The sequence below is a fragment of the Schistocerca gregaria genome, chromosome 3 (assembly GCF_023897955.1).
Source record: "Schistocerca gregaria isolate iqSchGreg1 chromosome 3, iqSchGreg1.2, whole genome shotgun sequence".
NCBI lineage: Eukaryota > Metazoa > Arthropoda > Insecta > Orthoptera > Acrididae > Schistocerca > Schistocerca gregaria.
In genome coordinates this window covers 432,666,870-432,682,328 of record NC_064922.1, presented here as the reverse complement: position 1 = coordinate 432,682,328, position 15,459 = coordinate 432,666,870, and the positions used below count along the sequence as shown (strand labels likewise).

Sequence of the window (15,459 nt, the reverse complement as noted above, 5' to 3'; positions counted from 1 at the left end):
TGCTGTCAGGGTTCCTCCGAGCCGCCGCGATGATTTAGCCGAGCTGTCTGGCCGCTGCAGCCATGGGCTGTGCGGCAGGTCACAGTTGAGGTTCGAGTCCTCCCTCGGGCATGGGTGTGTGTGTTTGTCCTAAGGATGATTTAGGTTAAGTAGTGTGTAGGCTTAGGGAACGATGAGCTTAGCAGTTAAGTCCCATAAGATTTCCCACAAATTTGAACATTTTTTTCGTCCGAGCCATAATCGGCAGGTAGCGGTCATCCACTGCAGTAGTAGCCCTTGGGTGGCCTGAGTGAGACATGTCATAGACAGTTCCTGTCTCTGTATCTCCTCCATGTCCGAATAACATCGCTTTGGTTCGATCTGAGACGTTTGGACACTACTCTTGTTGCGAGCCCTTCCTGGTGCAAAGTAACGATGCGGACGGGACCGAACCGCGGTTTTGACGGTCTAGGCATGGTTGAACTGCAAACACGAGCCGTATACCTCCTTCCTGGTGGAATGACTGGAACTGATCAGCTGTCGGACCCCTTTCGTCTAAAAGGCGTCAACGTCTGTCTTTAGGAGTTCTGGGAACCGGAATGATGCAAAACTTATTTTGATGAGTGTGTGTACTTTGTTTCATGTCGTCCGTCATTGCCTGTGATTTTTCTTGTTCAACAATGTCTATGTTCCTTAGTAACTGTCAAACAGTGTATAAATGGGCTACCACTTGATTATCAAGGAATATGCAAATTTCTCATATGTTTTAAGTAACATCTCTTTAGTTTACCGTTCTGTTTATATCAAGCAATAAACAACATTTACAAAAGTTTACACATAAATAATTTATCAAGTAACTAGCGGATTCGTGCTTATAACAACCGTGGTAAAACATTTAGAATATATGAAATAAATGGTTATCGTCTGTTCTAGTGAAGCGTCTTCTCACGTTGAATCTGCAGATAGCATCACATCCTATGGAAATTGCACGGTTTTTAAATTATAGTTGTTTTTAATTACAAACCAGCTTTACTTTAAATAAGTTAAATATTTCAATTGAATCAACTTTGGGTTTTGGTAAAACATTGTAAATTAACTAAACAAATATTGTTTTTATCTTGTTTCTCAGTTTTATTGTTAATGTTGTTGCACAACTTAGGTTTCGGGTTATAAGCCCATTTTAAAGTACATTACTGATTTCCGAATATGATCATGCAAGGATAAACATGACGACAAGTCAAAGATAAGTATCTCAACTTCTTAAGGTACCGATCCATAGCTTACTGTACAATTACGTCAATTACGCTTTTTACCAAATTACATACGTTATTACACATTCAACAATTACACCACAGTGACCGGACTAACCTTATGCATCGCCAAGAGCTTTTTAACTCCAATGGACTGGGACCCAAAGTTTTGTTTCTATCCTGGGGTTGTTATCTCATCTAAAAGAGGTGAATAATTGAAATGGGTTTCCTCTTTTAATAATCGGTGTGGGGATATACACATCTGTCTTTTAATTTCTAAAATTTCTGATTGGTTGAGTTTGCCCCCTTATCCTCTGTGTGTAGGACTTGTACATCTATTGTGTATTTGTGCTTATTGTTCAGGCAATGTTCTCCCAAGGCTGAATAAAGCTTCTTCGAACAGCAGCTTCTGTTGTGTTCTTTAAGCCTGGTACAGATTGACCTACCTGTCTGTCCAATACAGGAAGACCGACACTCATGACATGTGGTTTCATAAATCTAACTTTTCGTTATAGCTGTTTGTTTGTCTTTTGCAATGAACAAGAAACTACTTATTGTCTAAGGTACATAGAAAAACACAGAGAAACCCTTTGCCTTCAAGAAGTTATTTATGCTATTTGATGTTTTCCCTATAAAACGTAATCTGCACCATTTATTTTCCAGTTTGTTTGTGTTTGTCAATGGGGACAGTAGCGACGTGGCTTGCGTCTTCATCTTTTTACCTAAAATTTATCAATGTTTTTGGAGTCAAATTCATTATTTGGGGCTATTGTTTTAATTTTGTTAAGTTCCTGGTCAAAGTCGTCTTGGGACATAGTGATAGAAAGGAGACGGTGGATCATGTGATGGAAACTGCATGTTTGTAGACTGTAGAATGTTGTGAGAAAGTGACAGCGGAGGGATCATTTCGGTAAATTTAATTTTACGGTTATAGTCTATCTTTAAGCTAATGTTCAGGAAATATGTGCTGGGCCCCCCATCTCCACGCTGACCTTTGTGTTAGTGTGCCACTGGTTCATATTTTCCACAAATTTGGCTATTGGAAGCATTCCACATACATATCTGTAACAATACACAACAGGTTTAGCCAGTGGTTCTGTCTTTAGAAAATCAGCCTCCCACTTGTCGATGAACATTTCAGCTAGTAAGTGATTGTTTAGTTAAATTAGATAGTATCAGTCTTAACAAATGTACTATGATAGTGCGTAGTGCGACATGAGACTTGCATTGCTGCACTCATTTACTGTATGACTGTGGAGGATACGATGATCTGACACACTTTCGTAATAAAGGTGTAAAATAGTAATAGCTCATTAAAAATAGATATAAATGTGAGGCATTCATAAATGACAGCTGTTGTGCTAGGCTGTCATCTGGCATTCAGTAATTATTAATTTTCATTGGTCAGTGTAACACTAATCATTTGCTGTCAACATACAATGCCTATAGTTTTTGAGACATATACAGTATCAATATACCTGTAGATTTGTCTAGGTGATGTGAATACGCTGGTGCATCTGTATTTGTGCTGCAATAAAACATCGAATTATTATCAATTAAGGGATGTTTGAATGTCGCCATTTTCGAACCTGTGGCTGTCACCGCCAATAAACACGTTCCACACTTTCTTCCTGGCACATTTCCAGTCAGATGTTCCCTCGTCCATCCGCTTTTGTGGCTTACCTGCCTCTGACCACTTCTTCTATCAGCCAGAGCGCACCATCTTTGAATGACCACCCTTTCGTCACTGACCGCAGTGGCCAGCCTCAGCTGAGGTAAATACCTCCCACATCTTCAAACTTGAACATGGGCCAATGTACGACAGCATACCGTTTACCTTACAAGGTTTTCCGATTTTCCCGAAACTGATTAAGACGAATGCTGCGATGAAATCCTTAGAAAACAAAGCAGCCGAATTTCTGTCCCATTTTTGACCCATTCGTCCTAAGGTTCCAAGTATAACGTAGTCGTCCATATTCTGGGCATCCAAAATCCTATCGTCCTTGCTTCGAGACTGCAATTCGCACAGAAGTAAATGATGGATAGTGATAAATGGAGAAAACAGGAATATGTGAGATACAGAAATATGATTTTCATAAGATATAATAGCCGACAAGAAACAAAAGAGATTTAAAATACATTTGTGGAAGTAACAGGTCTCTTCACAGAAGAAGACGAATCATGCTAAAAGACTAAACCAAAACGGATTTAATTATCTCCATGGATGAGAAATTAAACCACAAGTTAGTTCTCGGGTGAGTTTAAGAGACTAGTTGGAGGTGAACCTAACTGAAGGTACGCTTCTGCCTATAAAAATTATAAATTAAGGAAAATAACGGAAGAAAGCATGACGGATGGATGTAGGAAAAAAATGTACTACCATTTTAGTGAAGGCTGATAAATAGGTGACGTACTGGAGAAAGCATTTAATATTTTCAGAATTGTTGAAATCTTGCATTTTTCTTGGTGCAGGCTATTTTTTCTATGATAATTGATCATAAAATTCAAAGATATTAAAAACTGTCATTTTTATATTGAATGAAATGCAGTCCCATATTTCTTGGAAGAGCGTAGGGGAACGATACGGGAGATCCGCACCGCCATACTAGGCAAGGTCCTAGTGGAGGTGATTTGCCGTTGCCTTCCATCGACTGTAATGAGGATGAATGATGATGATGACGACACAACGACACCCACTCATTTCGGGCACGTGAAAATCCCTGTCCTCACCGGGAATCGGTGCTCGGGAAGCGAGAATGCTACCACGAGACCACGAGCGGCTGACATTTTACGTTATTTTCTGGATTTCAGCGTTAATATCTCAAAGATATGTTGGAAAAGCAGTACGTATGTTCCGCCTTGCGTACGTACCTATTTCAAGAGAGTGTCACTGAATCAACAACCATGTCTCTTGGATAGGAAACAGTCCCTCGCAAAGCCATTGTATGTTATCAGAAATACGGATTGGCGTCTGGGTCGTGAAAGAAGTGAAAGACAGACCATTAAGCAGTGCCTAACTACACTGTCACCATTATCTTCGTGTTAACGGAAACACATGGTTGTAGGTTTCTATGTAATGGCTGATATCACTCCAGTTTTCGCTGTACGTGACACGGTTAGAATGCACGTTGGGCAGTTTGGCTTGCTGACAGCAGTTAGCGAGGAGTTTCACAGAAGTCATCCGGTCCTCCGGTGTGCACGACGCTTTGTGCAAAACACCGCAAGAAACACCGCGTAATGGCAGAGTGCAAAGTAAGCAATAATTCTGGTTGTGATGTGATGATACACCTGTCGTATATGCCGACATCACCTGTAGATAATAACGACTTTTGTATGATACATAACAGGAGAAGGAGATCTAAGACAGTTTTCCGTTTAGTGTGATTACTCGTACTTCTGCTACGTTTTCTTTGGTTACTTCTTATGCGAAAATATTTGTGACTTACTTCTTGAAGCTGGTTATCAGAGAATGCACTACTTATGTCACATAAATGTAAAAGACTCTCTTGCTAGAAAAAGCTCACTCGAAAAGATGTTTGTGTTTTAGCCATAGTTAACAACAAGAAGCGGGAACACGTCACCCTTACATGTTGTAGGAGTTTTTTCTGTTGCATCCCATTTATTGTAAAATATTAAGAAGTATTTCGTACAAGACTCTTATGTAACCGCAACATAATTTAATTTGCTTTAATGCTCCTACTTGCTGGAATTCATGGGGGAAAATAAATACCAACATTCTATATGGAGAATATGTCGAATTTCAGGATACAGCTAGACACAACATGATTAACGAAAATGTTAGATTTGAAGATATAATAGAAGATCTTGGAAGTGATGGGAAGTTCCAAATACAAATGAACATTGTCTTCAATGTCATCGCAATATTCTTTTCAACAATGTCTTCATACGCCAAGATAATTGCCCTGACAGTACCTGAACACTGGTGCCATGTTCCAGGAATGGAAAACACAAATTTAACCCTGGAAATGTGGAAAAATCTTACAATACCAAGGCAAGTAAATACAACATTTTATTTAGTTAAACGCTTGTTGCTAGTATATGGAAAAAGGTACTGTTGAATGGTATAATAAGAGTAACATGCAATATTTTGAAACTTTTGGGGTGTTTAGTTAGTCAATGACAAAATTACACACTGAAATTCACGGTGCTTCATATTAATCTGACCACAACCTATGTTCGACGTCAACATGCAACAACCACTCGCAGATTGCAGGTGGCAGCACTAGCAGTGTTAGATATGTAATGCATGTAGGGGCATGAGGAAAACAGTACAGACTTTGTTGCAATGCAAAGAACAGTTCAAATTATCTCACGTCCAAATGGGCGTGGTCATTGGCTTTCGGGGCAGGGCCGGAAGCATTTCTGAAAGGGCTAAGACTGTAAATGTTTGCTCACCACAACGGTTAAGGCACACTGCACGTGTCAAAATGGCGCTATCCAAAACCGCAGCCAAGACAGCTATTTTCTTCCTATTTTTCTTTCCAAGTTATCGGTCTTTTGAGTGGTTTCACGTGATCCACTACGAATTCCTGTTGTGCGCTAACCTCTTCATCTCAGAGCATCACTTGCAACCTACGTAATCAGTTATTTGCTGGATGTATTCCAATCTCTTTCTTCCTCTACACTTTTTACCCTCTACATCTACCTCCAGTATCATGGAACCTATTTCCTGATATGTTAGCAGATGCCATATCATCTTGTCCCTTCTTCTTGTTAGTGTTTTCCACATATTGTTTTCTTCTCAGAGTCTGCGCAGAACCTCCTCATTCCATATCTTATCTGTCCACCTAATTTTCAAGATTGGTCTCAAATGCATTAATTCTCTTCTGTTCCAGTTATCCCACGGTCCATGTTTCACTACAATACAATGCTGTGCTCCAAACATACATTCTCAGAAACAACTTGCTCAAATTAAGGCCTATGTTTCTTGCTAATGCACTTATCTCCTCACCGGAAATGCCCTTTTTGCCTGTGCTAAGTCACTTTTGATGTTATCCGTTCTCCAACTGCCATTGGCTATTTTGCTGTATAGTAGAATTCGTTTACTTCATCTGCTTTGTGACCGTAAATCCTGATGTTAAGTTTATCGCTGTTTCCATTTCTGCTACTTCTCATTACTTTCATCATTCTTCGATTTGCTCTCAATCCATATACTGTACTCACTAGATAGTTCATTCCATTTAGCAGACCATGTAATTTTTCATTTACACTCAGGATAGCAGTGTCACCATCTAATCGTATCACTGATATCCTTCCGCCTTGAATTTGAATTCCACTCCTGAACTTTTCTTTTCAATCCATCTTGGCTCTTGTACATATTGTATATCCACTCGTGTCTCCCTATATCTTATCCTTATCAGAATTTTGAACATCTATTACCATTTGACATTGTCGAACACTTTTTCCAGGTCTACAAATCCTATAAACGTGTCTTGATATTTCTTTTGTCTTGCTTCCATTTTCAACCGAAACGTCAGAATTGCCACGCTGGTGCCTTTACCTTTCCCAAATCCAACTGAGCGTCTTTGACACATTGTTAATTTTCTTTCCCATTCTTCCTTATATTATTCTTGTCAGAAACCTGGATGCATGAACTGTTGACCTAATTGTGAGATAACACACGTATCTGTAAGGTCTTGCAGTCTTCAGAAGTGTGTGGATATGTTTTCCTGAAAGTCAGATGGTATATCACCAGATTCATACATCCTACGTGAACAGCCATTCTTTGGCGCTTCCCTCAACTACTTTGTAAATTCTGATGAAATATTGTCTATCCCCCCTGCCCTATTCTCCAAAGCTCTCTAAGGACTCAAACCAGTCTTAGGACTTGATGCAGCTCTCCATGGACAGAGGTCCTGTGCAAGCTTCTTCATCTTCCAGTACCTACTGCAGACTACATCCTTCTGAATCTGCTTAGTGTATTCATCTCTTGGTCTCCCCCTACGAGTTTTACCCTCCACGTTTCCCTCTAATACTAAATTTGTGATCCCTTGATGCGTCAGAACATGTCCTACCAACCGATCCCTTTTTCTAGTCAAGTTGTGCCACAAACTTCTTTTCTCCCCAATCCTATTCGATACTTCCTCATTAGTTATGTGATCTACCCATCTAATCTTCAGCATTCTTCTGAAGCACCACATTGAGAAAGCTTCTATTCTCTTCTTGTCCAAACTATTTATCGTCCATGTTTCACTTCCATACATAGCTACACTCCATGCAAATACTTTCAGAAACGATTTCCTGACACTTAAATCTATATTCGATGTTAACAAATTTCACTTATTCAGAGACGCTTTCCTTGCCATTACCAGTCTACATATTATGTCCTCTCTACTTCGACCATCATCAGTTATTTTGCTCCCAAAATAGCAAAACTCATTTACTACTTTAAGTGTCTCATTTCCTAATCTAATTCCCTCAGCATCACACGACGTAATTCGACTACATTCCATTATCCTGGTTTTGCTTTTGTTGATGTTCATCTTATACCCTCCTTTCAAAGCACTGTGCATTCCGTTCAACTGCTGTTCCAAGTCCTTTGTTATCTGTGATAGAATTACAAAGTCATCGGCAAACCTCAAAGTTTTTATGTATTCTCAATGGATTTTAATCCCTACTAAAAAATTTCTTTTGTTTCCTTTACTACTTGCTCAATATACAGATTGGATAGCATCGAGGAGACGCTACAGCCCTCTTTCACTCCCTTTCCAACCACTGCTTCCCTTTCATGTCCCTTTATTCTTGTAACTGCCATCTGCTTTCTATACAAATTGTAAATAGCCTTCCGCTCCCTTCCACCTTCAGAATTTGAAAGACAGTATTCCAGTCAACAATGTCAAAAGCTTTCTCTAAGTCTACAAATGCTAGAAACGTAGGTTTGACTTTCCTTAATCTTTCTTCTAAGATAATTCGTAGGGTCAATATTGCCTCACGAGTTCCAACATTTCTACGGAATCCAAACTGATCATCCCTGAAGTCGGCTTCTACCAGTGTTTCCATTCGTCTGTAAAGATTTCGCGTTAGTATTTTGCAGCTGTGACTTATTAAACTGATAGTTCTATAATTTTCACATCTGTCAACATCTGCTTTTTTTGGGACTGAAATTATTATATTCTTCTTGAAGTCTGTCTAATACATCTTCCTCACCAGATGGTAGAGTTTTGTCAGGGATGGCTCTCCCAAGGCCGTCAGTAGTTCTAATGGAATGTTGTCTATTCCCGGGGCCTTGTTTCGATACTATGCACTGTAAAATGAATAATGAGATCCTCTGTCTGACAAGTTTGCCACAAGACTCAGAAATGTGGCACGCAAGTAAAGTGAGCCCATTATTAAATTTTGTTAGAAATTCAACGGAAAGCGAATGCCTGCGGAGATAAATATTTGTTTCATGCATTGGCAGCACTTGTAAAGCTAGTGAAGTAGTGCTAAAATACTAACTGGGATTGGAAAAGGGAAGGCACGACACAGACAACATCCGATATGGTGTAAGACACGAGCACTGTTCTTATTGATAAATTCGTTCTGTAGGGCTCAGCGAAAACTATCATCTAATATTATCCCACAGGACACTATTGAAAGAAAATTCACAAACTATGTTTACCTAATGACTTGTCTCTCTCCAAGATTTTCAATTATTTAAAGTGTAAATGTGGTCGAACAGTTCTCCAAGATTTTCAGTGATATACTATAAATTTGAGAATATTATCAGACGTAATTTCTAAATTTGTACAATGTAGACACTTTGGTGAGTCACAGAGTGTGAAAATTTGTGAGAGTGCTATTGGGAGAAAATGCATAGCAATTGCATTGGATTTAATTTGCAGTAAATGCTCAGCTGTGATTTCATTTATGAGTTCTTCAAAACCATATGCAAGTGGTCCTAGATTAGTTTAAGCCTTACGATCCATTAGCAAGGGCATATTTTCCTTCCCACGTATCACATTTGTAATAGGTGTACTACCTATAGACGTGTAGAACTGAATATTTTGTGTCTCTTTCAAACTGAGAGTGACACCATTTATAGAAAACCATTCACTAAACTTTCCAGAATATTATTTTTCGTTTCTTCTGTTGCTACATGTATGTTTGGAATGATCACATTGCTAGTGTCATCTGCTAAAATAACTAATTCTGAATATTGTGCATTAGATGGAAGCTCCTTTATCAATATGAATAACAGTGGAGGGCCTAAGAGCATTGTTAAATCCCGAAAGTAACTTCTGGCCCCATCAGATGATCCAACCTTTCCTTCTTAAATTGCTTGAAGAAGTACGCCTTCCTGGGTTCTTTCGGTAGGTATAACGTAATCTATTGGTTGACTGTACGGTCGGTTCCACAAATTCGTCGTTTATGTTGGAGGAAATTGTGAATCACACAGTCAAATGCCTTAGATAGTTAACAGAAAATACTGGACGGTGCTATTTTGTTCTTTAAGTTGATACTGCTTGGTGAGTGATCATGCAAATGCCACTCTTAGTCGAACACCTCTTCTGGAATCCAGTGATCTGCTGAGGATATTATAGTTGTTCAAGTTGGATACTGCTCTAGAGTACATGACCTCAATTATATTGTAAACGTGATGCCAATAGCGGTAGAAGTCGGTAGTTATTAACATCTCTCCAATCATCTTTCTTATAAAGCTGTTTAGCTACGGCGTATGCAATCTCTCTGGACAAATGCCCTGAGTGAGTGATGTTGTTGTTGTTGTTGTTGTCTTCAGTCCTGATACTGGTTTGATGCAGCTCTCCATGCTACTCTATCCTGTGCAAGCTGCTTCATCTCCCAGTACCTACTGCAACCTACATCCTTCTGAATCTGCTTAGTGTACTCATCTCTCGGTCTCCCTCTACGATTTTTACCCTCCACGCTGCCCTCCAATGCTAAATTTGTGATCCCTTGATGCCTCAAAACATGTCCTACCAACCGATCCCTTCTTCTAGTCAAGTTGTGCCACAAACTTCTCTTCTCCCCAATCCTATTCAGTACCTCCTCATTAGTTACGTGATCTATCCACCTTATCTTCAGTATTCTTCTGTAGCACCACATTTCGAAAGCTTCTATTCTCTTCTTGTCCAAACTAGTAATCGTCCATGTTTCACTTCCATACATGGCTACACTCCAAACAAATACTTTCAGAAACGACTTCCTGATACATAAATCTATATTCGATGTTAACAAATTTCTCTTCTTCAGAAACGTTTTCCTTGCCATTGCCAGTCTACATTTTATATCCTCTCTACTTCGATCATCATCAGTTATTTTACTTCCTAAATAGCAAAACTCCTTTACTACTTTAAGTGTCTCATTTCCTAATCTAATTCCCTCAGCATCACCCGATTGAATTTGACTACATTCCATTATCCTCATTTTGCTTTTGTTAATGTTCATCTTATATCCTCCTTTCAAGACACTGTCCATTCCGTTCAACTGCTCTTCCAAGTCCTTTGCCGTCTCTGACAGAATTACAATGTCATCGGCGAACCTCAAAGTTTTTACTTCGTCTCCATGAATTTTAATACCTACTCCAAATTTTTCTTTTGTTTCCTTTACTGCTTGCTCAATATACAGATTGAATAACATCGGGGAGAGGCTACAACCCTGTCTCACTCCTTTCCCAACCACTGCTTCCGTTTCATGCCCCTCGACTCTTATTACTGCCATCTGGTTTCTGTACAAATTATAAATAGCCTTTCGCTCCCTGTATTTTACCCCTGCCACCTTTAGAATTTGAAAAAGAGTATTCCAGTCAACATTGTCAAAAGCTTTCTCTAAGTCTACAAATGCTAGAAACGTAGGTTTGCCCTACCTTAATCTTTCTTCTAAGATAATTCGTAAGCTCAGTATTGCCTCACGTGTTCCAACATTTCGACGGAATCCAAACTGATCCTCCCCGAGGTCTGCATCTACCAGTTTTTCCATTCGTCTGTAAAGAATTCGCGTTAGTATTTTGCAGCCGTGGCTTATTAAACTGATAGTTCGGTAATTTTCACATCTGTCAGCACCTGCTTTCTTTGGGATTGGAATTATTATATTCTTCTTGAAGTCTGAGGGTATTTCGCCTGTCTCATACATCTTGCTCACCAGCTGATAGAGTTTTGTCATGACTGGCTCTCCCAAGGCCGTCAGTAGTTCTAATGGAATGTTGTCTACTCCGGGGGCCTTGTTTCGACTCAGGTCTTTCAGTGCTCTGTCAAACTCTTCACGCAGTATCGTATCTCCCATTTAGTCTTCATCTACATCCTCTTCTATTTCCATAATATTGTCCTCAAGTACATCGCCCTTGTATAAACCTTCTATATACTCCTTCCACCTTTCTGCCTTCCCTTCTTTGCTTAGAACTGGGCTGCCATCTGAGCTCTTGATATTCATACACGTGGTTCTCTTCTCTCCAAAGGTCTCTTTAATTTTCCTGTAGGCAGTATCTATCTTACCCCTAGTGAGATAAGCTTCTACATCCTTACATTTGTCCTCTAGCCATCCCTGTTTAGCCATTTTGCACTTCCTGTCGATCTCATTTTTGAGACGTTTGTATTCCTTTTTGCCTGCTTCATTTACTGCATTTTTATATTTTCTCCTTTCATCAATTAAATTCAATATTTCTTCTGTTACCCAAGGATTTCTAGCAGCCCTCGTCTTTGTACCTACTTTATCCTCTGCTGCCTTCACTACTACATCCCTCAGAGCTACCCATTCTTCTTCTACTGTATTTCTTTCCCCTATTCCTGTCAATTGTTCCCTTATGCTCTCTCTGAAACTCTGTACAACCTCTGGTTCTTTCAGTTTATCCAGGTCCCATCTCCTTAATTTCTCACATTTTTGCAGTTTCTTCAGTTTTAATCTACAGGTCATAACCAATAGATTGTGGTCAGAGTCCACATCTGCCCCTGGAAATGTCTTACAACTTAAAACCTGGTTCCTAAATCTCTGTCTTACCATTATATAATCTATTTGATACCTTTTAGTATCTCCAGGGTTCTTCCACGTATACAACCTTCTTTCATGATTTTTAAACCAAGTGTTAGCTATGATTAAGTTGTGCTCTGTGCAAAATTCTACTAGGCGGCTTCCTCTTTCATTTCTTAGCCCCAATCCATATTCACCTACTATGTTTCCTTCTCTCCCTTTTCCTACACTCGAATTCCAGTCACCCATTACTATTAAATTTTCGTCTCCCTTCACTATCTGAATAATTTCTTTTATTTCATCGTACATTTCTTCAATTTCTTCATCATCTGCAGAGCTAGTTGGCATAACAACTTGTACTACTGTAGTAGGTGTGGGCTTCGTATCTATCTTGGCCACAATAATGCGTTCACTATGCTGTTTGTAGTAGCTTACCCGCATTCCTATTTTCCTATTCATTGTTAAACCTACTCCTGCATTACCCCTATTTGATTTTGTGTTTATAACCCTGTAGTCACCTGACCAGAAGTCTTGTTCCTCCTGCCACCGAACTTCACCAATTCCCACTATATCTAACTTTAACCTATCCATTTCCCTTTTTAAATTTTTTAACCTACCTGCCCGATTAAGGGATCTGACATTCCACGCTCCGATCCGTAGAACGCCAGTTTTGTTTCTCCTGATAACGACATCCTCCTGAGTAGTCCCCGCCCGGAGAACCGAATGGGGGACTATTTTACCTCCGGAATATTTTACCCAAGAGGATGCCATCATCATTTAATCATACAGTAAAGCTGCATGTCCTCGGGAAAAATTACGGCTGTAGTTTCCCCTTGCTTTCAGCCGTTCGCAGTACCAGCACAGCAAGGCCGTTTTGGTTAATGTTGCAAGGCTAGATTAGTCAATCATCCAGACTGTTGCCCCTGCAACTACTGAAAAGGCTGCTGCCCCTCTTCAGGAACCACACGTTTGGCTGGCCTCTCAACAGATACCCCTCCGTTGTGGTTGCACCTACGGTACGGCCATCTGTATCGCTGAGGCACGCAAGCCTCCCCACCAACGGCAAGGTCCATGGTTCATGGGGGGGGGGGAGTGAGTGATGCATTACATATTTCAGAAAAGGCACCACATATTGCGTGGGAACTAGTCGTTAGTACTTAGTATCGGCATTAAAACCAGATGAGCTTTTGCTTTTAAGGGGATGTATGATTTTCATAATTTAGGAGAGGAAGTGAGTGAGACAATCGCAGATTTTTCAACATACTGCTGTTTTTCTCCTTGAACTGTTTTTCGCATATATTTTTTACTATAGTTAAATAATTGACTAATAAAAGTAACTCCTGCCTGTTACCAGTCATTAAGAGACCGTCCATGTAAGACACTACTTATGTTAACCTGTTGTATGACCTTTTATCCTGTCTCCCGTTTCACTATTGCATATAGACTTAAGTCTGGTTCGTAATTACATATTTATGAAACAATGTGCATATTACATCAGTTTTGATAACTTTTCTTTGTAATCTTGGGTAATATTTATGGCGTGAAACTGTTGTAGGATCTTTACGTCTTTTCCTAGGATACTTTAATGCAACTACTGTTCCTTGCCTGTTTGATGCCTTTCTGATTATTTTATGACAAAGAGAACTACGTACTTTCGAGTTATGATGTGAATTTATCATAGAACAGATGTCAGTATTTTGCTCACTATAAATTTTTGTCACGTTACCGCTAGTGAACTGTTTTCGGAAACGTATGTCCTAGAGCCGTTATTTAATATAAGTAATTTTCACAGAGGGGAACCTGTGCTGTAAGGTAACGTTTTAATCATCATAACTGTGCCTGATGATCAGACAGAGTTTTTGTAACTGTGTACACAACTCACTTGCTGGTTTGAGCTTACTTGTTAGACAAAGAAAACTTTACCAACAAGCGTTCAATTGTCTTTCTCAACCCACTTTGGGATGGACGCTGACGTTAAACTGTAGGATGCAAATAATTTTTACAGAGCATTTCGTGTATCGAAATCTATTGGGAAAACTACTTTGGAATTACCTTGCACTATTTACTACTTATTCTTGTGGTCTGATCCATTGAGGATCTATGTACATTTAAAGTTAAAAATGAACTACGCTATTTTTCAGTATTAATTTGTAAGCACTGATTTCTATGTGCTGACTTTACAAAATCTACTTGTTTCAAGGTTTATGAATTTTTGCTTTGCCTTTACACTGGTAGTCTCCTAAGAGTCGCCCTGGTTTCTTCTCTGGTGTTTTGGCTAATATTTGCACTTTCTTTTCTGCATCGTGTAGCTGAGGTCAGCCCAAACAATTACAGCTCGTCAGACCCTTCTTGTGACTATCAGTGTCAACAGAAAGTGTCGGTTTGTTTCCCGTTACAAACAAAATGACTTTTAAAGTGGATATTCGATTGAACAGTCCCGCATTAGTCTAGTGGGGTATTTGTTTTCTGTATATGCATTAACAGAAACAGTAGAACTCGGAGAACAGCCAGTACTCCAGGAACGACAACACTGACCTGACCCGATTGATTGCTACCGCATGGTTTGTGCAGCGCTGCAGGGTAGCTGCTGGACTACTAATTATTCTTCGTGTTTTACTGTCCAAGTTAACACATATCGAAGAAACCACTATCGGCACAAACTAATCTGACAGCATACGATCGAACAGGCACGAAAAATTATGATTTAAATATAATTTTGTTCGCAATGGGGAAACATATCGACGCTTTCTGTCGGCACTGGACTGACTCCAGCTACACAAAGCGAAAACAAAATTGCGAAAATCTGCCGAATTACCAGGGAAAACGCGCTTGACGATTCGTAAGAAGTTCCCCTTTCTCTCGTGCTGGTTTTGTAGAAATTGTGAGTATTATTGTACGTAAATTGCAGGTATAGGGGGGGTGGGGGGAGAAACGTTAATGGATTACTGATGTCAGATGCATCGGGACATTACGTGGAATCAGCAATGATGAATGAAGATGTATGCCAGACCGGGATTCCAACACGGAAGGTGCGATAACCACTGCACCATCCGCGACACAGCGTTATCGCACATGTCCGAAAGAACAGACACCACGCGTTCATATAATTAGTGTATAATGTTTTGTACTCGCTACTCCAGAGCCCCTTCGTGTTTTCCTGTCATTTACGACATCTTCACTTAGTATCTCATACCTTCCAGTCGTTGTAGCACTTCCCTGAAATAATTTTGTAACTAGAAAAGGTCGGGCTTGCTCGCCTGTTCACTGGAGATCAGTAAGTCTGGACACTAATGGAAAACTTGTCATG

At 39.7% G+C, this 15,459-nt stretch overlaps 1 protein-coding gene across 1 annotated transcript in view; it reads left to right on the top strand.

Moving 5' to 3' along the window:
* The first annotated feature begins 4,332 nt into the window (after positions 1-4,332).
* Positions 4,333-15,459, top strand: part of LOC126354625 (solute carrier family 22 member 7-like) — a 110,469-nt gene continuing 99,342 nt past the window's right edge. The window contains exons 1-2 of the mRNA XM_050004392.1: positions 4,333-4,481; positions 4,994-5,241. Coding sequence (XP_049860349.1) covers positions 4,467-4,481; positions 4,994-5,241 — 263 coding nt within the window. The 5' untranslated portion in view covers positions 4,333-4,466. The remainder of the gene's footprint in view (positions 4,482-4,993; positions 5,242-15,459) is intronic.